Source organism: Symphalangus syndactylus, chromosome 4 (assembly GCF_028878055.3).
Source record: "Symphalangus syndactylus isolate Jambi chromosome 4, NHGRI_mSymSyn1-v2.1_pri, whole genome shotgun sequence".
NCBI lineage: Eukaryota > Metazoa > Chordata > Mammalia > Primates > Hylobatidae > Symphalangus > Symphalangus syndactylus.
Window position 1 is genome coordinate 132,424,538 of NC_072426.2, and position 27,854 is coordinate 132,452,391.

The 27,854-nt window shown below is 40.7% G+C and overlaps 1 protein-coding gene and 1 long non-coding RNA gene across 4 annotated transcripts in view; one reads left to right on the forward strand and one right to left on the reverse strand.

Annotated features, from left to right (window-relative positions):
• Nucleotides 1-6,353, reverse strand: part of SPMIP2 (sperm microtubule inner protein 2) — a 143,968-nt gene extending 137,615 nt beyond the window's left edge. Inside the window, exon 1 of one of the 2 annotated variants that reach the window (XM_055276288.2) lies at nucleotides 6,149-6,353. In XM_055276288.2, the coding sequence (XP_055132263.1) occupies nucleotides 6,149-6,212 (64 nt within the window). In that variant the 5' untranslated portion in view covers nucleotides 6,213-6,353. The remainder of the gene's footprint in view (nucleotides 1-6,148) is intronic. The other variant, XM_055276287.2, reaches the window with a different exon arrangement.
• Nucleotides 1-27,502, forward strand: part of LOC134736513 (uncharacterized) — a 56,566-nt gene extending 29,064 nt beyond the window's left edge. Inside the window, exons 1-3 of one of the 2 annotated variants that reach the window (XR_010120585.1) lie at nucleotides 19,069-19,183; nucleotides 23,471-23,663; nucleotides 27,424-27,502. This is a non-coding gene — a long non-coding RNA (uncharacterized lncRNA). Of the gene's footprint in view, nucleotides 1-19,068; nucleotides 19,184-23,470; nucleotides 23,664-27,423 lie in introns of those variants that run through there. The other variant, XR_010120586.1, reaches the window with a different exon arrangement.
• Nucleotides 27,503-27,854: the final 352 nt, after the last annotated feature.

The following is a 27,854-nucleotide window of genomic DNA, read 5'->3' on the forward strand; positions in this document are numbered from 1 at the left end:
GGGTGGATCACTTGAGCTCAGGAGTTTGAGACCAGCCTGGCCAACATGGCAAAACCCCATCTCTACTAAAAATACAAAAATAAGCTGGGCGTGGTGGCACACACCTGAACTGTCAGCTACTCGAGAGGCTAAGGCAGGAGAATCGCTTGAATCCAGGAGGCAGAGACTGCAGTGAGCTGAGATCGTGCCATTGCACTCCAGCCTGGGCAACAGAGCAAGACTGTCTCAAAAAAACAAACATTATTTATAAAATCTCCTCACTATGTCATTACAGAACTTAGCAAATTGGTAGTAAAACTTCTGTGGAAGAATAGCCAGCAGATAAATGTTTTAAAAGTACAGATGGTTAGCTTGCCCTATTAGATTAAAACTCACAATTATCGAAAACATGAATTATAGAAATCAGAACAGCGTCTGACTGTGGGAGGATTGACTGGGAAAGGACATACAGGAACTTTTTAGAGTGATAAAAATATTCACTATCTTAATCTAAAAGTGCATACATAAAGGTGCTCACTTTGTAAAATGTTATCAAGCTAAAGACAAATTAATGTACTTAATAGAGTATGTTATATATCAACTTTTTAAAAAGGTTTTAAAAGTTGGATCCACTGATAGTTTTTTCAAAAAGAATTTCAATTCCTTTATTAATTGAAAACTAAATAAATTCCAAGATCCATCTGCAATGTAGGAAGTAACTTCTGCTCTAACTATGATACTCAAAAAGAAGAGAAATGAGTGGGAAAACAAAACAAAACATATGGCTGAGTTTTGTGTAGTGTTATGTGAGGTAATTTCCCGTTATTTCTCAGGGCTTTTGGAATTGGATTTGTGTTTCCTTTGGATGCCTCACTATGCTGTGATGGATATTTAGATTGAGCAAATCAATCCTATTATGTTCTGGTTATCCAATAGATTATAAGCTTCTAGAAAAGAAAACATTTTTTTTCCATGTATATTTTTGTATCGTCCAATGCTAATGGACAAGTTTTTAGTATTTAATTGGCATTCAATTTGTTAAATTGGATTTCAAATATGTAGGATAAAAAATTAGCATCAAAAATATATTTTAAAAGGAAATAATATCAAAATTTGATAGAAAAATAAGACTTGATGAGGGATCAAATTAGTTAAGTAGTCGAGTATACCAGATAAATATATACTGTGAATCATCACATAGAATAATGAAGTCTGAGTGGAAATTTTTTAAAATGAAAATTAAAATAACTGTAACTATAAATGATAAATAAAAGAATAGTGTTGGCTGGGTACGGTGGCTCATGCCTGCAATCCTAGCACTTTGGGAGGCCGAAGTGGGCAGATCCCTTGAGCCCAGGAGTTCAAGACCAGCCTGGGCAATATGGTGAAACCCCATCTCTACAAAAATACAAAAATTAACCAGGAGTGATGGCACATGCCTATAGTCCCAGCCACTTGGGAGGCTGAGGTGGGAGGATCACCTGAGCCCAGGGAGGTCAAGGCTGCAGTAAGCCATAATCGTGCCACTGCACTCTAGCCTGGGCAACAGAGTGAGACCCTCCCTCAAAAGAAAAAAAAAAGAGTAGTGTTATGCCTATGCCAAGAGAGAGCAAAATTTCATTTATTTATTTATTTATTTATTTGAGACAGCATATCACTCTGTTGCCCAGGCTGGAGTGCCATGGTGCAATCTTGGCTCACTGCAACCTCCGCCTTCTGAGTTCAAGCAATTCTCATGCCTCAGCCTCTTGAGTAGCTGGGATTACAGGGGTATGCCACCACTCCCAGCTAATTTTTGTATTTTTAATAGAGATGGGGCTTCACCATGTTGGTCAGGCTGGTCTCAAACCCCTGACCTCAAGTGATCCACCTGTCTTGGCCTCCCAGGTGCTGGGATTACAGGGTGTGAGCCACCATGTCCAGCCAAAATTTCACTTTAAAATTAAATTAGAAATCAATAAAAATCCCATGAAACTCTTAAAAGTGCTCTAAAGTAACTCTCAGAATTGCTGTGAAATTCCTCAGTATTTTCTCATCCTCTACATAGTTTTTTTTTTACATTATCAACATCCAAAATAATTTTTAAATTATTTCTCATGATATTTTATTGTCATATTAATTATTAATAGTGACAAGATATTTTTCATGTTTTTATCACAATTACACAATATTTGCGTGGAGTAAATCAATCTTTTGTTTGCCTAGCCTGGGTACTTCACTTAAAATGTTTTTATGAAAACACGGGCTCTATATTAAAAACAGTTCCAAACATGGAGGAAAGAGCTCCGAGCTCCAATAGGTTAGAAAGGTAGTAAGTGATGGGCCTTATAGGAGTTAAAATTATTATTCTTGAACAGCTCAAAAGTTTGATTTCTGTGAACTGACTGCAGTACCATCTAAGACATAAGCATCCCTAAAGAGTTGAACTTGGCTATAATCAAGCCTCTAGAGCCAAATTCAGTTTTCAGAGAATAAAGGAACAAGTTAAATGATATGAGAAGGAAGTAACTGACAAATTCAGAATGTTGGACATTTCTGCTGCATAACTGATCCAGTTTCTGCAACAAGTAAATGGCAGGGAAAAAAGAAGGGAAGACTGCACCAGTTTAAAAGAGACAAAAAGAGAAAACACAACTGAATGCAATGTGTGTTGGATCCTTATTCTCAAAATCAACTGTGAAAATACATTTTAGAGACAATCAGGAAAATTTTATTATGGAGTTGTTAATTACATGATGCCAAATGATAGTTATTAATTTTGTTAGGTGCAGTCACGGCAATGTGGCTATGTAAGAATATGTTCATATTTTTTCAGATGCATAATAAAATATGTAAGTGAAATAATGTGATATCTGGGCTTAAAATATTTTGCACAAGAAAAAGACAAGAGATGTGAGTCAAATGTGGCAAAATCTTGATAAATGTTGAATATGGGTGACAGGTAAGTGGGAGTTCATTGGCGTGTGTTTTAAAATAGTCACAATAAAATTTGTAAAAGGCAAAGGCAAAAAAGGATTCATATCCACTTCTTCGAAGTAATAAAAATGATTTTAAAAAACATTGGTGGGGGCCGGTTGTGGTGTCTCATGCCTGTAATCCCAGCATTTTGGGAGGCTGAGGTGGGTGGATCACCGGAGGTCAGGAGTTCAAGACCAGCCTGGCCAACATGGTGAAACCCCATATCTACTAAAAATACAAAAAATAAGTGGGCATGGTGGCTCACGTCTGTAATTCCAGCTACTTAGGAGGCTGAGGCACGAGAATCACTTGAACCCTGGAAGGAGAGATTGCAGTTAGCTGAGATCATACCACTGCACTCCAGCCTGGGCAACAGAGGGAGACTATCTCAAAAAAAAAATTGTTGGGCTTTAAATACATATACATTGTTCATAGTATATACAAATCTCTAAAGCTTGTGGCACTAATAAGTTATATATCTGTGTGTATCTTTCACCTGCTAATTCTGCTCTCTCTGTATATACCACATGAAAATAAGAGAACAAGAAAAATAATTTATGCAAAGTATTCATACAAATTTGTAACAGTAAAAATTAGGAAATTATAAAATACAGGAGGCTGTGAAGCTAAGTATTATATGTCAGTATAATGAAAGAAATCTATCAAAAGTGACAACAATTTGAACTATGTAAATACATAAAACTAAGTATATACACTGGCGTAAGTTAGAAGAAATTTTACATATTAATTAAGACTCTTGCACAGTTCCAAATGATAGAAAACCCAACCCAAACTGGCTAAGGAAAAGAAGAAATTTATTGGCTGATGAAAATTAAAACTTTAAAAGGCACAAAAATCTCTTCAAAATAGATGATAGACCTAAATGAAAACGTAACATTGTAAAACGTCTAAAAGAAAACACACGATAAAAATCTAAATGACCGTTTTTTTTTTTTTTTTTTTTGGTAAAAAGGTAAAAAACAGACAATACCAAAGGCTGACAAGGACGCAAAGCAACAAGGACTCTCATTCATTGCTGATGGAAATGCAAAATAGTATAGCTAGTTTAGAAGACAGTTTGGCTTAACACAGGATCCAGCAATTACTCTCCTAGGTATTTACCAAATGGATTTGAAAACATATCCATGCAAAAGGCTGCACATAAATGTATATAGAAGCATTTCTCACAACTGCCAAAAACTGGAAGCCACCAAGATGTCTTTCAATAGGGGAAGCGATGAGCAAATTGTGACACATCCGCACAGTGAAATATTATTCAGTGGTAAAAAGACATAAGCTATCAAACCATGAAAAGATGTGGAGAAGCCTTAAAATGATATTGATAAGGAAATGAAGCCAATCTGAAAAGACTACATACTGTATAACTCCAGCTCTATGACATTCAAGAAAAGGCAAAACTGTGGAGACAGTGAAAAAAATCAGTGGTTGCCAGGAGCTAGGGGGAAAGGGGGAGGGGGGAATGAATAGGTGAAGCACAAGAGAATTTTTAAGTGGTGAGACTACAACCTATGGTACTATAATGGTGAATACATGGTCCTATTAATTTGTCAAGACCCCCATATACTTAATAGCATAAAAAGGAAACCTTAATGGATGCAAATTTTAAAAAAATTATTTAGGAGATTGTAGGATTTCAGGAAGGAATTCAGACTGTGACAAGAAAATCTAACTGTATTACAAGTGCATAAAACAACCTTACTGAAGAGGCTAGAAAGAAAATGTGCAGACTTACTTTGGAAATGAATAGAGTTTGTAAGAATAAAGGCAAAAGGAATTGCAGATAAGCAATGTACTCTAGTTGACAAAGTCCTTCTCACAAGAGTAAAAAAGAGGTAAGAGTGAGGAAAGAGATGGTTTTCCCAAAGCCAAGTGAGTCACAAGAAGGGGAGTGGATGAGATGGATGATGAGCAACACAAATCATAAATGCCCACCATAAATATGCATTTGATTATTTTTCTGTAACATTGTAAAATATGCTTACAATTTGGAAAAAAAAAAAAAAAAAAAGGCCAGGTTCACGCCTGTAATCCCAACACAGGCGGGTGTATCACTTGAGGTCAGGAGTTCGAGACCAGCCTAGCCAACATGGTGAAACCCCATTTCTACTAAAAGTACAAAATAAATAAATAAATAAACAACCACACATGGTGGCGTGCGCCTATAGTCCTAGCTACTCGGGAGACTGAGGCAGGAGAATCACTTGAACCTGGGAGGTAGAGGGTGCAGAGAGCCAAAATCGTGCCATTGCACCCCAGTCTGGGCAACAGGGCAAGACTCTGTCTCAAAAAATAAATAATTTGGAAAAAAAGGAAATAAGATGAAGTTTAGTTTATGCCTTATAGACTTACCACAACTAGTCATATTCTATTTTTTAGATTTTATTATAATTTCACACACACTGCCCAAATCACTTAAAGTAAGTTGAACGAACAAAACACAAACCAATAACTTTACTAGGTTTAATGCATATCTTGCTCAAATTTTTATCAAGCAAATATGTCAAGTTTATAATGTTATGAGAAGCTTAAATCAGTGTTAATAAAAATTTGATGAAAAGTATGTTTTTTATTACATCAAAGAAGTTTCTCTTGCACAAACCATAAAAGCTATGCTAATTCAAATATTCCTTTGTGAAAGTTACCTCAGATACAGTGACAACTGCTGTGTTAAAGACATGTTTACGGCAACAAGATGATGATGATCAGACTGAGTGGGCATAATGAGATAGCAGTATCATGTAAATTAAACGGTGGGTCGGGCACCGTGGCTCACACCTGTAATCCCAGCACTTTGGGAGGCCAAGGCAGGCAGATCACCTGAGGTCAGGAGTTCAAGGCCAGCCTGGCCAACATGGTGAAACCCTTGTCTTTACAAAAATACAAAAATTAGCTGGGTATGATGGCGGGTGCCTGTAATCCCAGCTACTCAGGAAGCTGAGGCTGGAGAATCTCTTGAACCCAGGGGGTGGAGGTTGCAGTGAGCCGAGATTGCGCCATTGCACTCCAGCCTGGGTGACAGAGCAAGACTCTGTCTCAAAAAAAAAAAAAAAAAAAAACCCAAAAAACAAACAAAAACAAACAAAAAACATATGTGATCATTTCATTGTTATATCCATTATATAAAATTGTATATGTGAGAGAAAAAGCAAATTTAGATCTCCTTGTGAAAGCATACACAAAAACTATTTACCTGTAAAAATCATTTGTTTTCCCAGAGTAGTAGATGTTGGCTTTTGGTGTGATAGAGATGCCATGGCTAAAGTCTTAACTGTGCTACTGGATTTTCTTCTTCGGCTTCTTCAAATCAGTTAAGCTGCACCAGAAAGAACGAAGGACTCTGCAGTCCTTCCTCTCCCTGCTTGTGACCTGAACCAGGTGGTTGCTAACGACTCTTTATGACAGGGAGATAGAATATTCCTCCTAGCAGAGTTCCGCATTTCAATCTCCAAGAGCAGAGAGATACTGCTGTAGCCTTCCCAGGACTTGCATCCAGTAATAACTTTTCCTTATTTGTCAATATCAAGTCAGAATACACTTGTTCACAGGTACTAGATCCAGTTCGAGCTTATGTCCCAGATAATCGGGCAGGCTCAGTCATCACTGTCTTTCAACATTTCAAAAAGAACGTCTTGCAGAAATATGTTATAGCAAAAAACAGAAAGCCCCCACAAACCATGGTTAAATATATTTGACAAACACTGGCAAGATAAAATACAGTAAAAAATAACATTAAAGAATTAATGAGATAATTACACACACACAAATATATATAGATATATTTCCAGTCTCATATTTCAATCCCTCCTTAAATAGTGCTTGTGCTTTGGTCATGTCAATTTATCTGTGGTTCTCAATCTGTGCAATGCTTTTTCATTGTTCTGAGCCTTTACACATACAATTTGCTCTTCCTGTAATGTTGCTATGCAAATATTTCTTGTCCTCTGACAGCCAAGGCCCACATCTGCTCTTCCAGGAGGATGTCTGCAGACACAGCTAAGTGCTTTCTTCTTCATGTCCCTTTAACCTCTATAGCACTGTGTTTAGACGTATCTTTTTAACTCACCACTTTAATTATTTGTCTATTTTATCAACCTCCCCACTAGAATGTGACTTCTAGGAGTTTATGATAAAAGTGTACTTATTTATATTTCAATTTCCAGAGACTTGCATGCAATAAATAGTTAATAGATGTTTGTGGGATGAATAAGTGTATGAACAGTAATTCTAGCTTGCACAGAAATATATCGACTACCTGATAATCCATTGAAGATAAATTCTAACAGTAATTTTGTATTCAACACTAAATATATGGAGTTGTCTACTGTAAATGTAATACCTTTTATATTTTGAGAATTATAAGAAAAACACTATATTAACTCTGGAAAGGCTTACAGTAGGCTTATGGTAGGCAAAGAGATGTGCCACTCAGGTAGGTTCCCTTTCAAGGAAGGGCTTGTAGCCCAGCTGGAGGAAGGACTGTCAGCACCTTCAGGGTCTGCTTTGGCTGCAGAGAGCTGCCTCCTCTGAGGTCAAGCCTTTTCCAGGGGAGCCTATGTCAGGTGACTAAATGAGGTAGGGGTAATAAAGACCAGTCATTTCTCACCAGGTTGGTCAAGGCTGTGTTGAGCCCTTACAGTTCTTCTTCTTCCTCTGATCAGTCCTGCTTCCACTCCTTTCCTTTCACAGGTATTGAACCCAAATAACCACCTTGCCCCCCACTTCCAGAGAACCTGACCTGAGATAACTAGACAGCGTAAGCACATATGCACAAATGTATTATACAAGAGTGCTTCTCATTTTAACCACTCAGCCCTCCTAACCAGAAACTGAATATATTTCCCCAGTGTGGGCAACTAGAGTCAGTGGCTGTTGTGTTACTGATCTTTGGTGTCATTTTCTTTGGTCCTGACCTGCATTACGCTCTTCTTTACCTTCCTATGGCCCGCTACAGTTACTCTTCCTGTTGTTAATTAATTCTGATTCCTGTAGTCAAGGGCTCTCTATCTCTAGCTGAAAGAATCTTTCTTTGAAAAGTTCCTAGTTGTGTCTTTGAAACTACCATTTTCCAAGGCGCCCAACTTTGAACATTCCTAGAAGAGAGAAGCCTGCTCACGTCACTTGTGGTTTTAAGGATGCTGAGAAGAGAAAGGAAGAAGGAACCTAAATGAAGAAAGTAATTTTTTAGTAAAAAAGGCAGAAAATAAATGAGATCTTGGCTTTTGTTGGAGGACTTCCCATTAACCCTTCAGGGGAAATGCGGGTTTCTGCTTTGCCTTTGAGACTGTTACAAACTTTAATCTGTTGTAGGCTTAGGGTCAGACACTCTGATAGCAAAGGCTGGAGGGAAGGCAAAATACAGGAGAAGAACCAGGTTAGCTCTTCTCCATAAAATTATTCCACTAATTCAAGACATATTTAGGTTCATTTGTTTTGTGTTGTTGCAGTTTTTAGAAATTTAAAAATTTATTTCACAAGTAACATATTTACATAGTTTCAAAGTAAAATCCTTAAGGGATATTCAAAGAAGTCTAGCTTTTATCCTTGTTACCTCCTTCTGTTCTCTCCTTTTTTTTCTTGCAGGAAACATTTTTAAAAATATTAACTACAAGGCCTGGCACAGTGGCTTACACCTGTAATCCCAGCACTTTGGGAGGTTGAGATGGGTGAATCGCTTAAGCCCAGGAGTTTGAAACTAGTCTGGGCAACATGGCAAGACCCCCATCTCTACAAAAATTAGCTGGGCACGGTGGTCTGTGCCTATGGTACTTGGGAAGCTTAGGTGGGAGGATTACTTGAGAGCCCAGGAGTTTGAGACTACAGTGAGCTGTGATCATACCACTGCACTCCAGCCTGGGTGACAGAGTGAGACCTTGTCTCAAAAACAAATATATATATATATATGTATTTATGATTATATCCTCACCTTTCCTAAAGAAATGGTTGCATACTGAACATATGTCTTTTACCTTGCTTTTTTCTCTTAACAATACATCTGGAGAGCACTCCATAGCATTACATAAAGATATTTCTCTCTCTCTCTCTCTCTCTCTCTCAGTACAGCTGCAAAATGCATTTGCCAGTTTATTCAACCAGTCTGCTATTAGGGGTCATTTGGGCTGTTTCCAATTTTTTTGCTATTACAAAAATTACTACAAAGTGTAGTTTTCTGCATACATCTTCTCATATTTTTTGCAGACTTCTTTGGGATAGATTCCTAGAAGTGATATTGCTGGGTCAAAGGAAAACACATATGCAATTTTGCTCAATGTTGCTAACCCTGCCACCATCGTAGTTATGCCATTTTTTATTCTCATCCACAATACCTGAGAATGCGGATTTTTATACAGCCTCACCCACAGACTATGTTGTCAAACTTTCTAATTTTTTTCAATATGACAGGTAAGAAATGGTAACATAGTAATTTACACTTCTGCTCTTGTTAGTGTGATTGAACATGCTTTCATGTGCGTCAGGGCCATGTACATTATATGCTATGAACTATCTAGTCTTACCTCTTTTTCTATCAAGTTGTTGACTTTTGTCCATCCTACATTTTTTTTAAATGAGCTAACATTCTAAAGAAACACATAAACAGAGAATGAAAATACAATGTAGTAAGAGTAATGATAATTGTAGTAATACATTTAGTAAATACCTGATTTCCCAGAGTCATGGGAACAGAGAGGAAGATCACTTGGCCGGGGATGGGACGGAAGCTGAGGGCTGATGATGTGGTGAGGCAGGGTTTCCTTGAGGAAGCGATGTTTGAACTGTGTTGTAGAGAATGACGAGGATCTAGACAAGGGACAAGGAGCTGGAGGTTGGGTTGCGTGGTGAGGGCATTTTGGGCAAAGGGCCTAGCTTGAACCAAAGGCTAGGTGGGGAGAAACAGCCAATAGCACTGTGCCCAGCAAAAATACAAGTTCCACATTACTGGAGAGTCATGACTAAGAGGGTGAGCTGGGAGGTGAGCCTGGAGCTTTACTCTGTAGGTAATGAGGACCCCTGAGGGTTTTATAGTCTTATTTATCTATTTTACTTTTTTGAGGCAGAGTCTCACTGTGTCACCCAGGCTGGAGTGCAGGGGCTCAATCATGGCTCACTACAACCTTGACCACCCTCTTCAGCCTCCAGATCCTCCCACTTCAGCCTCCAGAGTAGCTGGGACTACAGGAGATGGGGTCTCACCATGTTGGCTAGGCTGGTCTGGAATTCCTGGACTCAAGCAATCCTCCTGACTCAGGCTCCCAAAATACTAGAATTACAGGCGTGAGCCACTGCGCCTGGCCCTCTGAAAGGTTTTAAACGGGCAGACACAGGTTGGTGTTGGGTTTAAATACAAGACACCTGACTGTGTGGAGAATGGGCTTAAGAAAAGCGAGGAGTCTGGGGCCCAGCAGGCAACTGTTGAAGTGGTCCAGGGGAGTGGAGATGGGGCCTGAACTAAGCCAGGCACAGAGGAGACACATTTGAAGTGTGTATTGAAGAGTAAGAATGACCCCCAGTTTTCTGATTTGGCTGACTAGTGAGTAGCGGTACCCCCAAATAACACAGAGAAAACAGAAGAAAGAAAACTGAGGCCAATAAATAAATTGATGGCATTAACTAGATGTGGATTTGTACATGCTGCACAACAGGCTAACAGAGCAGTTGAAATTAAGCCCAAATTGTCATCAAGTATTGTGACAGCGACTGAACTCATTACTGGGACTAAAAGTGGTCTGCATGGGCCACCAGATGCCTTTTTATTACAGAAAATCCCTATTGTTTATGAATCAATAGTTGCCTCTTCTAATGAAACTCAGGGTTTGCTGCTCAGCACAGATGATATTTTGGCTATTGTCTTGCTTCAGTAATTTAATAGCTACTTCAGAGTTGATAACCACTTTACCAGTTACAACTTGGAGGCCAATGTAGTGGCCCTGTAAAAGTATCTTGTTTTAACGTTTGCGAAAGAATCAAGTTATATATTTTAATGATATAAAAGTGATACTAACTAGAAGCTTTTATTATATAGCAGTGATATATCTCTAGATGAACATAGGTCAGAACGTACTACCATTACATAATAACATTCAAATATCCTATTACGAAGCACACTTGGCAAACTGGGAAGCTTTACCACCATGTATCAGCGAACCTTATACTTTTAAGCACTATATATATAGTACTTAAATATATATATGGTACTTAAATATGTGTATAGATATATATATGTATGTATTTTCTTTTTCTTTTTTGGGATGGAGTCTCGCTCTGTTGCCCAGGCTGGAGTGCAGTGGTGCGATCTTGGCTCACTGCAACTTCTGCCTCCTGGCTTCAAGTAATTCTCCTGCCTCAGCCTCCCGAGTAGCTGGGATTACAGACACGTGCCACCACACCTGGCTAATTTTTTGTATTTTTAGTAGAGATGGGGTTTCACCATGTTAACCAGGATCGTCTTGATCTCCTGACCTCGTGATCTGCCCACCTCAGCCTCCCAAAATGCTGGGATTACAGGCATGAGCCACTGTGCCCGGTCTGTATTTTTTCTTTTGAGACAGAGTCTCACTGTTGTCCAGGCTGGAGTGCAGTGGTGGGACCATAGCTAACTATAGCCTCAAACTCCTGGGCTTAGGAGATCCTCCCGCATCAGCCTCCCAAGTAGCCACACTTGGCTAAATTTTGTACATTTTGTAGAAAAAAGGTCTCACTGTGTTACCCAGGCTGGTCTTGAACTCCTGGCCTCAAGCTATCCTCCTACCTCAGCCTCCCAAAGTTGTGAGCCACCGCACCCAGCCTAGTACCACATATTTTTATGTCTTTTCCATGTATTCTATGTTCAGGAAATAATCTGGAAAACACACTGAACAGAGCCACAGACTTGGCTTCAAATCCCAACAACTCTTCTGAGTAACATTGGCAGGTTGCTTTTCTATGAAATGAGAATCATTGTTCCTACCTATAAGTCAATTGGGATAATGGATGTAAAACGCTTGCCACAGTGCCTGCTTACATGGCACGTACTCAATAAATATCAGCTGTAATAATTGGTCTCATCATGCTTCCCCTGCATCCTTGCCACCCACCCCATTCTTCCCTGAAAAAACATAGACGATTAATACAAATTTAAACAGTGACCATCATAACTTTACTTTTTGTATTTGAATTTGCAACACCAGCTCACAAATGAGTCTGTAGTCTTCCTCTGGCTCATTTAACTCTAATTCGGGTAGGATGACGCTGAGAGTGTAGTGGTGCTATTCCCTGCTGGGCCAATCAACCCAACTTCCCCCAGTTGTAGTTAATTTAATTGGGGATGATGCAACACTTGGGCTTTTTCTAGGGACACACAGTTTTTAAAAATACATATACAAAACATTATAATTGCTATCCTGTAATTGCTATACTACACATTTAAAAAACAGCAGATAATTTAAAGCCAGTGTTATAGAAGCAATAATGGTCATATCTTATAAATGTGTGAGTTGTTTTCATTAAAAGCAACCTTACCTATTACTGAGACTGAACGCCTTATTTTTCCCATGAGCTGTCTGACACTGGGAGAGGTCAGTTGAGGAGTTAACCAGAGGTACCAGGGGAGTTGGAAATAGAACCACCACCACAACCAAAAAGCCCCAACACTCATGATTCTCAGTTTGGAATGTTTTTCTCTCTATTCTGCCTTGTAAAAGAAACTGTCATCTCATTCACGGTGTTGTGGATGTCAAAAGCCCTTGGAGATTGCTTTAGTGTTTTATGTGGTCTTTCTCCTCCCACCAGTTTAATTTTCTGGCGAAGCCTTTTTCACTGATCAATGAACAAATATAATTGGACACTTACTATGTGCCAGACACTGTGCTAAACACTTTCCCCAAAGTTTCCTTGTTATCTGCACAATAGTGTTATGACACAGAATTATTACCCTGATTCACTGAAGAGGTGAGTTCTACAGTTTAGTGTTAAAGTTTTGCCTTATTGTACATCCACGACAGAGAATGTTGATTCCCAAATCTGGCTAATTATTTTGGGGTCTTAATAACTGAAATCTAAATTTGATCTTCAACAAACATGTTTTTCAAAATGTTATTTTTACATGATTGAAATTCTCCCATATGAAAAACTGATCATAGTTAGAAACTATTCCCTCTGCGGGCTATTGTAACTTCCCAGCCTGTGAATGCAAATGAACTGACCGTATCATTCAATCCTAATATTTTCCTAGTTTAATATCTTTCCCACCCCTGTAACCATAAAAAAATCAACCTTCTTTCAAATGTCTCCTCTCCTCCGTCCACCAGCTCAAGTATCTGGAGGTCCCAGATGCCCATGCTTCCCTCTTTGCTCTTTTTGAGGCTGCTGCTCTGTAAGTTTTGACTTGGCTGCTGCTCAAACCTGTTTTATCTAAGCCAGTGGAGCACTTCTCTACATTGGCCATTGGCCAAAGTGAAGTTCTGCTAATCTCTGATCCCCAGATCACTCAACTGCCACTGGGCTTCTGGCTACTGTTCCATTCTCTGTATTGCCATTCTGACTTGGACTCCTTGGCTCAACGAGAAGGGAAACAAGTCCCTTCCATTATGAGATGCTTTCTTAGAGGGTCCCCAGAAGGTTTTCTTGGGCCCCCACAAAACAACACAATTTTGGGTGACAACTCTTTTAATTATTTAGCAAGCACACTATTGACTGGCTAGGGACTCACTAGGTACTTTTTTAATTTTGTTTTTGTTTTTTTGAGACTGAGTCTCACTCTGTTGCCCAGGCTGGAGTGCAGTGGTGCAATCTCTGTTCACTACAACCTCTGCCTTCCGCGTTCAAGTGATTCTTGTTCCTCAGCCTCCTGAGTAGCTGGGACTACAGGCATGTGCCACCACGCCTGGCTAATTTTTGCATTTTTAGTAGAGACAGAGTTTTGCCATGTTGCTCAGGCTGGTCTCCAACTCCTGGGCTCAAGTGACCCACCTGCCTTGGCCTCCCCAGGTGCTGGGATTACAGGCTGTGATCTACCGCGCCTAGCCTAGGTACTTTTGATTTAAAAACTCCTCTACTCTGATGCCCAGGTCTTCTATTGAATCCAGGGCACCATGCCATTCTTATTCTTTGCTCCTCATGAATTCTTTCTACCACTCAGCAAAATGTACCTGTGGGAATTTTCTTTCATCAGCACCCTTCTCCCTCACTAACTCCCTATTTTCTATCCCCTATCCAGTTCACCAAACATGTTTCGAGTTATTTTCCCTAGAAACTTCCAACTCCCTTTGAAAACACTGGATACAATTAGCTGCCAAGAGGGAAGCAGAGAGGGAATGTTTCCCCAGTGCACAGCCAGAAACCAACCCTTCTTACCTTCCTGGGGAAATGCATTTTCATAGTGGAATAGAAATATTTACATTTATTTTTTATTTTTTTATTTTTTTTTTGAGATGGAGTCTCACTCTGTCACCCAGGCTGGAGTGCAGTGGTGCGATCTCGGCTCACTGCAAACTCTGCCTCCTGGGGTTCACGCCATTCTCCTGCCTCAGCCTCCCTAGTAGCTGGGACTACAGGCGCCCACCACCTCGCCTGGATAATTTTTTGTATTTTTAGTAGAGACGGGGTTTCACCGTGTTAGCCAGGATGGTCTCGATCTCCTGCCCTCGTGGTCTGCCCGCCTCGGCCTCCCAAAGTGCTGGGATTACAGGAGTGAGCCACTGCGCCCGGCCTTCACATTTATTTTTTTAAAATTCAATTGAATGTCATCTAGAATTACTATGTAGTCTTCCATAAGCTCTTCTACAGTTCCTCCTTAGAACCAATGCCTGAAGTTGAGTGTCTCTTCTTCACTCAGCTTCCTGAGACTAAGCACAATTTACAGCAGGCTACAATCCAGGATTAGTTTCAGTGCCATACTTCTGATGTTAAAAGAGAAGACATAACCTCCTAATATTTGCCATTCATTTGCCATGCCATAAAATGAACATTCAAATATATGACTATTGATCCCCAAAGAGAGTCTTACAATTATAACATAAAAACAGCTATTACCTTTTACCTGAAATGGATTATAACCTGGCTTATGAGCACTTGGGCCAGGATTAAGAAAATACTCCACTTCAAAAATTTTCGTTTTTTAGCAAATTCAGCAGTATTTCAATGAGAAAATTACTTTTCTTGTTGTATATTTTATCAAGATTTTTAAACTTAATCATTTTATTTAAACTCTAGTATAACATTTTTAAAATGTTATTTTCAGTGGCAAGGAAGTTTGAGCTGAAAGGGAGGACAACATCTGAGAAAGAAAACACAGCCGGGCACGGTGCCTGTAGTCCCACCTACTCAGGAGGCTGAGGCAGGAGAATCTTGAACCCAGGAGGCGGAAGTTGCAGTGAGCCGAGACGGAGCCATTGTGCTCCAGCCTGGGTGACAGAGCGAGACTCTGTCTCAAAAAAAAAAAAAACAAAGAAAGAAAAAACAAAAATGGGTCTGGTACCTCCTTTGTGTTGGAAGCGGAGGCCCCTCCCCTCCCTGCTGTCACACAACCTAGATGGGAGAAGTTAAAACAAAATCAAGTCAAAAGGCCCTGTATTAAGGAGAAATAATGTTGTGGTGGGGAATGAATTTGGGAGCTTTGGAACTGGGGGAGAAAACAGCAAGATGGACAAGAAGAGTGTGGGAAAAATGGGGGCAGGGGGGGAGGGACACACAGCCCTGGAAGGGGAGTTTGTGAGGGTTTTTCTGTGCTCCAGTCATTCAGGAGGAAAAGCCTAATTTTAGTTTTAAGTTATTTGTTACCTCCAATATAACATTTTTCAAGGTGATGAATGGGACAAGGGTAGCACAAGGCATTTTCTTTAGGGTGTTAAAGTCATAGCTGAGCTGGCTGGGCACGATGGCTCACGCCTGTGATCTCAGCACTTTGGGAGCCAAGATGGACGGATCACCTGAGGTCAGGAGTTCGAGATCAGCCTGGCCAACATGGTGAAACCCCATCTCTACTAGAAATACAAAAATAGGTCAGTGTGATGGCGGCTGCTGGAGTCCCAGCTACTCAGGAGGCTGAGGCAGGAGAATCACTTGAACCCGAGAGGCGGCGGTTGCAGTGAGCCGAGATTGCACCACTGCACTCTAGCCTGGGCAACAGAGTGAGACTCCGTCTCAAAAAAGAAAAAAAAAACAAGTTATAGCTGAGCCCAGAAGTCTGGAAAGTTGAGGATTTCAGATGTAGACACATCTCATACAAGAACATATTGCAATAATCCAAATAAAATGGTAGGCCAAAGATAAAAATATTCCAGATAAAATATTTGAAAATAATTTGTCTAATTACTATAAAAAGTTTAATTACTCAAGGAGTGGACTAATCAAGATTTTTAATCTCAACTTTATAAAATGTACAAAAGCTAAGGTATTTTTGAGATGATGAAGTCATAGATATTTATTTTGGATAACTCACTTTCTTAATATAAGTTGAAAAAATTGTTCTCATAACAGCTAACACTAAAGTTTCACTTAGGTTGAAACCTTTATTTATTATTTTCAGGCCATTGAAAGTGAAGGAGGAGAAGCCCATAGGGCATAGCCTAAAAGGGCCAGCCTAAAGGAGATAGTTTTAAACTTTTGCACAAAAGAAGTAAAAGGAACGTGGGGGTGGGAATAGCTATGAGAGAGAAAGGGCGAGAGAAGCCAGTCTGAAGATGGAAGGCTGAAACTGAACAAAACTGGGGTGTTCATTATCTGTTGCTGCATAATAAATTACTCTAAAATTTAGTGGCGTAAAACAACAAATATTTATCATTTCACAGTTTTTGTGGGTCAAGAATCTGGGCACCGCTTAGCGAGGTGCCTCTGGCCCAAGATCTCTCATAAGATTGCAGGCAAGCCGTCAGTTGGGGCTGAGGTTTTATGTGAACACTCAAGACGGAGGATCTGATTCCAGGCTCACTCACATAGTTGTTGGCAGGATTTGGTTCCTTGGAGGGGTGTTGGAGTGCACTGTGTGCCTCTCCACAGAGCAGCTCAAAACATGGCAGCTGAGGCCGGGCACGGTGGCTCCTGCCTGTAATCCCAGCACTTTGGAAAGCCAAGGCGGGCGGATCACTTGAACTCAGAAGTTCGAGACCAGCCTTGGCAATATGGCGAAACTCTGTCTACAAAAATTAGCCAGGTGTCATGGTGTGTGCCAGCTACTTGGGAGGCTGAGGCAGGATGATCACTTGAACTCAGGAAGTTGAGGCTGCAATGACAGTGACTGCGCCACTGCACTCCAGCCTGGGTGACAGAGTGAGACCCTGTCACAGAAAAAAAAAAAAAAAAGGCAGCTGGCTTCCTTCAGATGGAGAAAATGAGAGAGGGCACCTGAGACAGAAGCCACGGTTATTTTGTAACCTAACCTTACAGGTGACATTTCATCACCTCTGCCCCATAGTGTTTGCCAGAAACAAGTTCACAAAACCCAGCTCACACTGAAGGGGAGGGCATTACAAAGGGCATGAACACCAGGAGGTAGGGATACAGGTTACAGGTAGCCAGTGAGAAGTCCTCAGCAGCACTGGGAGTATTTTAAGAGCAAGAATGTTAAATATTGAACTTTCGGTTTTGGTGTTTTTTGTTTGTTCGTTTTTTGTTTTGTTTTTTGTTTTTGTTTTTTTTTACTGAGAGAGAGTCTTGCTCTGTTGCCCAAGCTGGAGTGCAGTGGCACAATCTTGGCTCACTGCAACCTCCACCTCCCTGGTTCCAGCAATTCTCCTGCCTCAGCCTCCTAAGAAGCTGGGACTACATGTGCATGTCACCACACCCAGCCAATTATTCTATTTTTAGAAGAGACGGGCTTTCACCGTGTTGGCCAGCCTGGCCTCAAACTCGTGACCTTAAGTGATCCACTCACCTTGGCCTCCCAAAGTGCTGGGATTACAGGCGTGAGCAACTGCGCCCAGCCTTTCAGCTGTTTATAGTGCTGCTTCAGCCTGTTAAGCATCAAAACTGACTCTATACAACCCATTACATGGTAGAAGAATGACCAATCCATAAGAGGTGTGGTAAGGTGGGGTTGGTGGACAGAGATTTGGAAGTTATCCAGACTTTGACCTTTGGTTGCCTCATTCTTTCATTCCTGTATTCTTTGAGGCCTTTTAGGGCACTCCACTTCAGTGTCCATGACTTGATCAGTTTTGTTAGACCACTTATGCTCTGGAACCTAGCATTTAGAAAAGTTAAAAACATTATTTGTGTTTTTAAAAAAAACTAATCTTGTTTTATAGTTTTTAAAAGAATTATAAAAAGTAGATTTTTATACACAAACTGAATAATCAACTTCTAAATAAATTTGCTCCAAAAAGTTACTTAATCCTAACAGAAAAGGAAAACCCTATACATATAAACATTTACTTGTGTCTGAAACCATATACTCATCTATTTAAGCAAGACTTTTCTTGATTAATTTTGTATTTTAAAAATTTCCTGATTCTTTATATTTTCTCTGATTTTAAGGGCAAAATTTATGCTAGATTTTAAATTAGAAACATTCTTCTCATTCCTGCCTTGTTCCATTGACTGATTAATTTTTTTTTTATCTCCTAGTGCTTATCATGCATGCTTACAAAACACAGAGTCTCCATCAGCCATCTATCTTGGTTGCTTTATCTGTTGAGTCACAGTCACATTGCCACAGATTCTTGGTAATCTGAAAAATACCAAGATGCTCTTAGATAACTGAAAACCCCGGCGAAGTAGTATTTCCTGCACTGTACCAAACAAGCTCTGCAGAAAAGTAACTAGGCTGGAGCCAGTAGTTGACAGTGAGGTTGCCCAATCCCAGCTCTATGGAGAGCCCTGCCTCTGGGTCTACACAGCACAATGGAAGAAAGACAAAGAGAATGGCCTGCCCCACTCCCTGGTCCTCAGTGGCCTGAGATTCTGTATAATCTGAAATAAATCTAAATGAATAAGAAGACGGGGTTTCAAATATGTGAACCATGATATGATAGCATGTAACGGAATAGCATATAATAGAGAAAGCACAAAGAGGGAAAATAAAAGAGCTCCTGCTCCCAGTCTTTAGAGATGAGGATACTTACCCCGTGCTAGTGTGCTTACCTTCCTTCAGAGAAGATTGTTGATGCTTTCAGCGATGTTTTGCAGCCTGTAAAGGTACTGTTTTGCCTTTCTCTAGGCCACCTGAACTCGCCTAAGTAATCAGACCTCCTCCAAAGCGTGGTATTTGAGAACAGACCTGGCCTCTGTTTCAGAAGGACATAATTGACCGTTTTGTGTAAGCACAAAAGGGGGTGGGGTAGGAGAGGTTTCCCGAGCCTGTGCTATCTCCTGTTGAAGCCCATTTGTTAGCCTCACAGGCAGGGCGCGCTGGAATGCCTGGCAAGTGCAAGTACAGTGAAATGCCGTCATTGTGCTGCTCTCACGGCGCATGTTTTCCCACGTACAACATTCAAAATGTTCAGTTCCCTGGAAAATGTTCTAAAGAAGTTGCACTGTATTAGGCTTTGTCTTCTCGTCTTTCACAAAGGCAGACAGCCCTCTGTTGAGAACAGCCTTTCCATAGGCATTTCTGTTGGCTCAGAGCCACATGGACGTAACCTGGAGCCACCGAGCCACAAGAAAAGCTTGGACCAGAAGCAGGGGGAGGGGACGCTTCACAGGGTTTTTCCTCCCACATTCCACATACACAAGGATCCCGAATTGAAAATGCCTATCAGTTTGCTTAGGGTGATATTGTCAAAGAAATTTGTTTACAATGATAACTAATAATTTTTTTCTCTCCCCTTCCACTTTTTTTTTTCTTTTTTTTTGAGAGGGTGTCCCTATGTTGCCCAGGTTGGACTCTAACTTCTAGGCTCAAGTGATTCTCCTGCCTCAGCCTCCAGACTTAGCTGGCATTACAGATATGCGACACCATTCTAGGCTTAATAATTATTATTTTTTAAAACCTGAGATAATTTACTAAATGATATAAAGTTTAAAAAATTTTTTAAATCAGAGTATAAAATATGGGCTCTTAGTTGACATAATGTAATTTGAATGACTTAAAATATAGATGTCAAATGTTAACGGTTATGTCAGGTACACTTATATTTATTAAATATTGCCAGTTACTGATTTTCATAGAAAGAAAAGAATTCTCTGACTATTGTAAATTGACAAAAAGAGGGCAGGGATTTCTGAGAAAACACTGTCGAGAAAGATAAAGCAACGTCAGTTTGTGATATTTCAGTGGATTCTACATTCAACACAGATTAGCTTATTATTTTTATTTAAGTAAACAAGAAAGTCCAGCTGGACCAAGTAAGCTCTCGTATTTTTCTGTTCTTTCGCTGCATACAAGTCTAAGAGTTGTTTTACTAGTTTCCTAAAAGCACCACAATAACTTTGAAAATGGTTGAGAAGATGTAAGAAAGTAGTCTGAAACATATAGATGATATCAAGATTCACAAAGATTGATTAAGGGATAGAATGCAAACCAAGTGATTTTTTTTTTTTTTTTTTTTTTTTTTTTTGAGACGGAGTCTCACTCTGTCGCCCAGGCTGGAGTGCAGTGGCGCAGTCTCGGCTCACTGCAAGCTCCGCCTCCCGGGTTCATGCCATTCTCCTGCCTCAGCCTCTCCGAGTAGCTGGGACTACAGGCGCCCGCCACCACGCCCGGCTAATTTTTTGTATTTTTAGTAGAGACGGGGTTTCACCGCGGTCTCGATCTCCTGACCTCGTGATCCGCCCGCCTCGGCCTCCCAAAGTACTGGGATTACAAGCGTGAGCCACCGCGCCCGGCAACCAAGTGATTTTTAAAAAATTTTTATTGATACATAATAATAGTATATATTTATGGGGTGCTTCTTTTGATATACGCAGACAATGTGTAATGGTCAAATCAGGGCATTTAGGATATCCATCACCTCAAACACTTGTGATTTCTTGGAAACATTCCAAAGCTTCTCTTCTAGCTATTCTGGCAAATCAAGTGATTTTAAATACAGTCACTTGTTTGATTTCAGCTTAGGATTTCCCATCAACTTTTCTTAAAGGTATTTATTCTTTAGAATGTTCTGAATTTTTATGATTCTTTAAGAATATTGATCACCTGTTCTCAATTTTTTATACAAGGTTAGAATCCACTTAAAAATGAGTTAAAACCCATATGATTTTTGTGTCTGTCTGGAAAATAGGGTTCGACTTCCACAGATGTCATAGAGAGCTCAAATATACACTGCATTACATCACTGATATTGTAGCTGTCACAGAAGAGAGAGAGAAAAAATTGGTACTGGAGATGTCTTAGTAGGCAATGAGCCTTAAAGCTTCTTGATAGATATAAGGCAATCTCTTGATAACATGTCAAGTAACTTAGACGTTACTTTTAAAAATGTGCATTGCTAAAAGGTGCCCCTTAGTGTCAACACATATTCTCTGGCCCTGGGCTGCTCTTTTTGACCCTGCAGAGGAAGCCATGAAAATAAAGTGAATGCTGGCATTAATCAAACCAGTCTTTATTTTGACAGCATTTGGAATTCATTCTTCTCACTGAGTGGTACTGCCACCACTGTATTTTTTTTTTTTTTTTTGAAATGTGCTTCCTGATAACTACTGTCAGGCTTGAGAAGTGGACAGGTGTGACTCCCTAACTTGAGGACCGGCTTGCTGTATTGAAAGGGAAAAGAATGGAAAGGGAGGTGTGATAGCATTTTTAATAAATATGTCTGCAATTCATGATAGTGTGAGTATAATATAAAAAGAGGGAGGGGGAAAAAAGGGGGATGGGTTAGGAGTAAGGATCACCATATCCAATAACAGCCCAGACTCAGAGAGCCTTAAGAGTGGATAAATGTAAACAGCATTTTATTGTTTAAAATGTTAAGATAGCCAGGCATGATGGCTCACACCTGTAATCCCAGCACTTTATGAGGCTGAAGCAGGATTGCTTGAACCCAGGAGTTCGAGACCAGCCTGGGCAACATGGCTAAACCCCCATCTCTACAAAACATAAAAAATTAGCCATGGTGTGTGCCTGTAGTCACAAGCTACCCAGGAGGCTGAGGTGAGTGGATCACCTGAACCCAGGAGTTCAAGGCTGCAGTGAGTTATGATTATACCACTACATGTTAACCTGGTTGACAGAGCAAGAACTCATCTCTTAAAAAAAAAAAAAAAAAAAAAAAACTATAAAAAAAAATCTTGGCCAGGAGCCATGGGCTCACGCCTGTAATCCCAGCATTTTGGGAGGCTGAGCCGGGTGGATCACCAGGTCAGGAGATCGAGACCATCCTGGCTAACATGGTGAAACCCCATCTCTACTAAATATACAAAAATTAGCCAGGCATGGTGGCGGGTGTCTGTAGTCTCAGCTACTCAGGAGGCTGAGGCAGGAGAATCGCCTGAACCCAGGAGGCAGAGGTTGCAGTGAGCCAAGATCATGCCACTGCACTCCAGCCTGGGGGACAGAGGGAAAGACTCCGTCTCAGAAAAAAAAAAAAAAAAATCTTAAAGATGTTTCCAAAAAAGTGCTATTCTTTGCATTTTCTTACAGAAACATAAAAGCGAAGTGGCTGTATAACAGAGTAACCAGAGTTTTGGTAAATGTGGTTTGAATTATGTTCAGATGAATGCAAAGTGATACGTTTTCTGGAAAAGGTATCTAGCACATAGCTTTTTTATTGCTTGAAACTGTTTAAGATTTGACATGGGCTTTTGTGGGGAGCTTCGTCCTTCTGGAAAATCTAATACCCCTAGACTGTAAACTGCTCAGAAGAAAGGATTACACCCACCGTTTCCCATGCCTCTCCCCACAGTGCCTGGTACTTCGTACACAATAGAAACTAAGAAATATTGTGTCTGAATTACTAAAGCGTCACATTCAAAGCACTTTCATTACCAAATGCAAAGCAGAGACCATTTATACTATGGTTATTTCCAAAATCTCTTGCTGCTAATTAATGAACTCTTATCTGTCATGAGATGTAACATCTATTTAGAACGATGGAAATAGAATTTCTTTCTTTCATTCTTTTGTCATTCTCATTCTACCATTCATTTATTTCTTCAATAGCAAACACATTTGCTTTTTATTACTCAGGTTTTTGCTCCTAGCATAGTCAAACTGTCTGCAATGTCAGAAGAGATGTGTTAAGCTCTGGTACCCAGCTGCGTGCTGAAATATAGTAAACGACTGGCATTCTTATCGCAGTTTCTGTGGCTTATTACTCTTTGTTCCGTTACTATTTAATATTTACTAAGAGTGCTGTCAGCTCCTGTGCTTTCATTTCCTCTCCTTCGCAGGCGTCTCCCCCTCCTTCCTTGCTCTTCCTTGCCCTGCCCCCACACCCTCCAGCTACCTAGCTCATTGGAATTCTGGATGCTAAAAAAAAAAAAACAAATTTCCCTTGCCATCTTTCATTTGCAAGATTCCCCCCCAAAAGTGCAAATGATTCGGATGGAGGGAAGTAGACAAAAGAGATGAGGACTCCAGGCCAAGTCCATAGAGCTAAAGCAGACGCCTCACACTGACGGCCAGTGTACCTAGTTCACACAATGTTTTGATTTCTTTTTTTTCCAGATGAACCAACATCAAAATATCAGACCTTGTGTGCTAATAGAAATGTCCGAATTCTCTTAAAAAGTGGGAAGACCTGGACCTACATTCCTGCATGGTAACAATCAGCTACAGCAGAGTGTCCCATGCTCCATGAATTAAGTAAACCCTGAAAACAACAACAACAACAACAACAACAACACAACCCCTGCACACGGTAAAAGATTTATCTGCTCAGATGCCACAAACTCTGCAACTAGCCAGTTGTGCAGGGTAAAGCCGACTGAAACAGTGAGAAGTTTTGTGGTTGGAACTTGATTCCCCTGGGGCTCCATCTTCTCTTCCATAGATGGGGTAGTGACGCTACTATCTGTCCTCATGGGATTATCTCAAGACTAATTATTATTATTATTATTATTATTTGAGGCGGAGTTTTGCTCTTGTTGCCTAGGCTGGAGTACAATGGTGCTATCTCAGCTCACGGCAACCTCTGCCTTCCAGGTTCAAGCCATTCTCCTGCCTCAGCCTCCTGAGTAGCTGGAATTACAGGCGCCTGCCACCACGCCTGGATAATTTTTTGTATTTTTAGTAGAGACAGGGGTTTCTCCATGTTGGCCACGCTGGTCTTGAACTCCTGACCTTAGGTGATCTGCCTGCCTCATCCTCCCAAAGTGCTGGGATTACAGGTGTGAGCCACTGGGCCTGGCCGACTATTATTTTTTAAAATATGATTTTAGTGACAGCATCGAGTACATACTAAAATTACATGGCCGCTAGTTTTTCTGGGTTCATTCTTTTGGGTTAAATAGCATCTACTCGATGCTCCCCCTTTTAAAATACAAGCATACATGGATGGGTAATATATTGAGTTACAAATGCATAATAACACCTAGGAGAATACAAGGATGGCTGTGGGCCGGTAGGGGCCCCTAGCCATGAACCCCACACCTGACATTCTTGGGTTCCCCTAGCCCATGCCTTCCTATTTTAGGTCTCTTGCAGGATCTTTTGGTGCCTCCTGAAGACTCAATGTGTGTTTTATTTCTGAGTTCCCTTCCACCGCGCCATCATTTAAAGTCATTCCTGGGAGATATGGACCTTACTAGTTCATTCTGTAGGAGCCATTCTAAGCAGACTGAATCCATGGATGGCATAGGAATAAGGTTGGCAGAGATTTCCCTTCCATCTTTTCTTCCTCCCTCCCTCCTTCCTTCCTCTCCTTTCTTTCCTCTTCTTTTTCTTTCTCTCCTTCAATTAGAAACAAATCCAATGCTGAGCACAGTGGTTCACACCTGTAATCTCAGCACTTTGGGAGGCCGAGGTGGGAGGATTGCTTGAACCCAAGAATAAACCAGGCTGGGCAACATAGTGAAACTTGTCTCAAAAAAAAAAAAAGAGAGACAGAGAGAGAGAAAGAAAAGAAAAGAAACAAATCTATATTTCAGCAATTCATTTTTTAAAGAGATGGAATCTTGCTTTGTTGCCCAGGCTGGAGTACAGTGGTACAATCATGGCTCACTGCAGTCTCCTAATGCCTGGACTCAAGCAGTCTTCCTGCTTCACCTCCTCAGCCTCTGAATAGCTGGGACTATAGGTGCATGCCACTACACTTGGTTAATTCTTTTATTTTTGTAGAGACAGGGTCTCACTATGTTGCCCAGACTGTTCTTGAACTACTGTCCTCAGGTGAACCTCCCGCCTTGACCTCCCAAAATGCTGGGATTACAGGTGTGAACCACCGTGCCCACACTATTTCAGCAATTTTTTTTCCAATTAGTTTATCATTATTCCAGCTCAAGTCTTTCCTTAAAAATCATATCATAATGACCCCCCCTCCTCCATCTTGCATGGATGCAGGAAATGTAGCCCTAACTCCTAGGATTTCTGAGAGGCCAAGGATCATGTTGACAAGTTCCACAAGCCCATCTTAGCTGCCACTGTCCCCTCTCACTCCCCACCACACTGGAAGCCTTTTCCTCCATCACCTCTCATGCTCACACCTCTCCGCCGTCCACTTCCCTCTAGAGCACAGACACATGCTTCCCTCCTATCCCTCAGTGCACTGCTAACAGAAAGCCGTTGTCTTTAACATTCTTCACTGGACGGTGGGCGCTACATACAAAATGGAAAACAACTTGAGACTTCAGTTTTTAAAACTTTGCTCCTGAGGACAGTGGCCATCCCCTTCCCAGACCTTCTCCTGCCTGCCTCTGTCCTTCACAAGCTCAGCTGCTCAATCCACTGACATCTTTCATGGTCTTCCTCCCCAACCCCTCCTACCCTGCCCCCTGCCACTCACACAGAAAATGCTTCAAACCATAATAATCTCTGCAGCATGTGCTCTGCTCCCACTGGAGTCAGCATTTTTAATCATTAAAGACAATATTGAGCACCCCAGGCTGAAGCAGCTGTATTTAACTTATTCCCCCCGTCTGAGGCTTCTGCAAGGAAATCTGCATGAATTATAACTAGAAAGCCTTATCAGGGCCCCCTGCCTATCCTAAAGATGTCCTTTAAAGCCATCAGAAATATTGCAGCCTGGTGTCAAAGCTTTTGGATGCTTTTCTATTTCTGGAGAGATCTCAAGGCTTCCTTAGACCTCCTTAATAAGAGCAGGTTATAAGGAACTACCTGAAGAATTCAGTGACAGGAAAAGCATGTATTGAACCTCTACTGTCTATGTATCTGTGGCGCTGCCTGGAGAGACATAGGGTGCTCTATAAGTGTTTGAGGACGTCACCTGACTCTTTTCTTTACTTCCGTGTTTTGAGAATTTACAAATGTCATGGGAAACTGAACCATATGAGCAAAACTCAGCATGCAGAAGCTTTAGCATTTGTAGTCTCTGTTGCCACAAGAACTTTTAAAAAATGAAAAACAGGCCGGGTGCAGTGGCTCACCCCTGTATTCCCAGCATTTTGGGAGGCCAAGGCAAAGCAGGCAGATTGCTTGAGTTCAAGAGTTTGAGACCAGCCTGGGCAACCGGGCGAAACCCCGTCTCTCAAAAAAAAATACGAAAATTATCTGGGCGTGGTGGTGTGTGCCTGTAGTCCCAGCTACTTGAGGAGCTGAGGTGGGAGGATCACCTGAGCCCAGGAAGTTGAGGCTGCAGTGAGACAAGATTATGCCACTGCACTCCAGCCTGGGTGACAGAGTAAGACCCTGTCTCAAAAATAAATAAATAAATAAACAAACAAATAAATATAAAAAAAGAAAAAAACATGAAGAGTGAGGTTGATATGGTGAACACTGATAGCAATTATGTTCTGATCGGGTTTTGAATTCCAGGTTGGATACTAGGGAAATAGGGGGTTCTTCTTCCCTGAGGAGTGTGCGTTTTTAAAGCAAAGGATAAAGAAAGCTTTTACTGCAAAGCTTGGCCTCCAACTCACACATGTAAATGTATGCCACAGATACTGAACAATAAGTTATTCACACCTGTGTCAAGAGAGGAGGAGCCGCTTGTCTTGGCTTCAGACCTTACCATGCTCAAAATGATAACCAATGTTCCAACACCTCCCCCTCCTCCCCATTCCTCATTTCCTTTTTCACTCCCAAAGGTATGTTGTATTTCATTTGAAAGTGCTTAGAGACTATAGCAGTATGCACTATATAAATAATAGATGGAATGCAATAGAATGGAAATAGTCTTGGACCCCTGACTTTGGCTTACATCCCAAAACAGACAGATTTAGACATGCAAATACTGTTTCTTTGACAGATTTGTTCTCTTCCCCGCTTTCCTTAAAGCTATCATTTCATTTACTTATTCAAATTTGTGTATGCCTGTTTGGAGGGTAGGGGAAGTTCACAGTCTTCACCTCTATTGTTCACGGTGGATGTGATCAGTGTGGAATGTCAGTGCACATAAAATATAAAAAAATAAAAGCAGAGGAGGGAGAGCAATAGAAAAAAGCATAAAGTGTAAGATAGAATTAAATAAAACCAACAATAAACAGTTGCTTATTTTGTGCCAGGTATTGCGTCAGAATGATGTAGGGATACAAAGAACATCGGGACATGGACTTCATTTCCAAAGGACGTGGCTCTTGCATGCAGCAAACTATGATAAATGCTAGAAGGAGGGGGTAGTGCATGAGGAGTTTGTTTTAGTAGGAGAGATCAAGCTGGAAAGGCTTCCTACGTAGATCTTCTATAGGATTTTGAAGATGTGAAGAACAAGAATTTGATAGGGAAAATACAATGAGCAGAGGTACAGAAACAGAAAAGCAACAAGTGGGGTGGGGATCCATGGGCTGGAGTAACAAAGGCTGAACCCAGATTAAGGAGGAAAGAAAGAAAGGAATTCACATGAAGGAGGCCGTTCATTCTATGCTGAGCTTCTTCAAATGAATTCTCCTGTAATCTTCTAAACAGCTTTGTAAAATAGATACTATTCTTCTCCTTG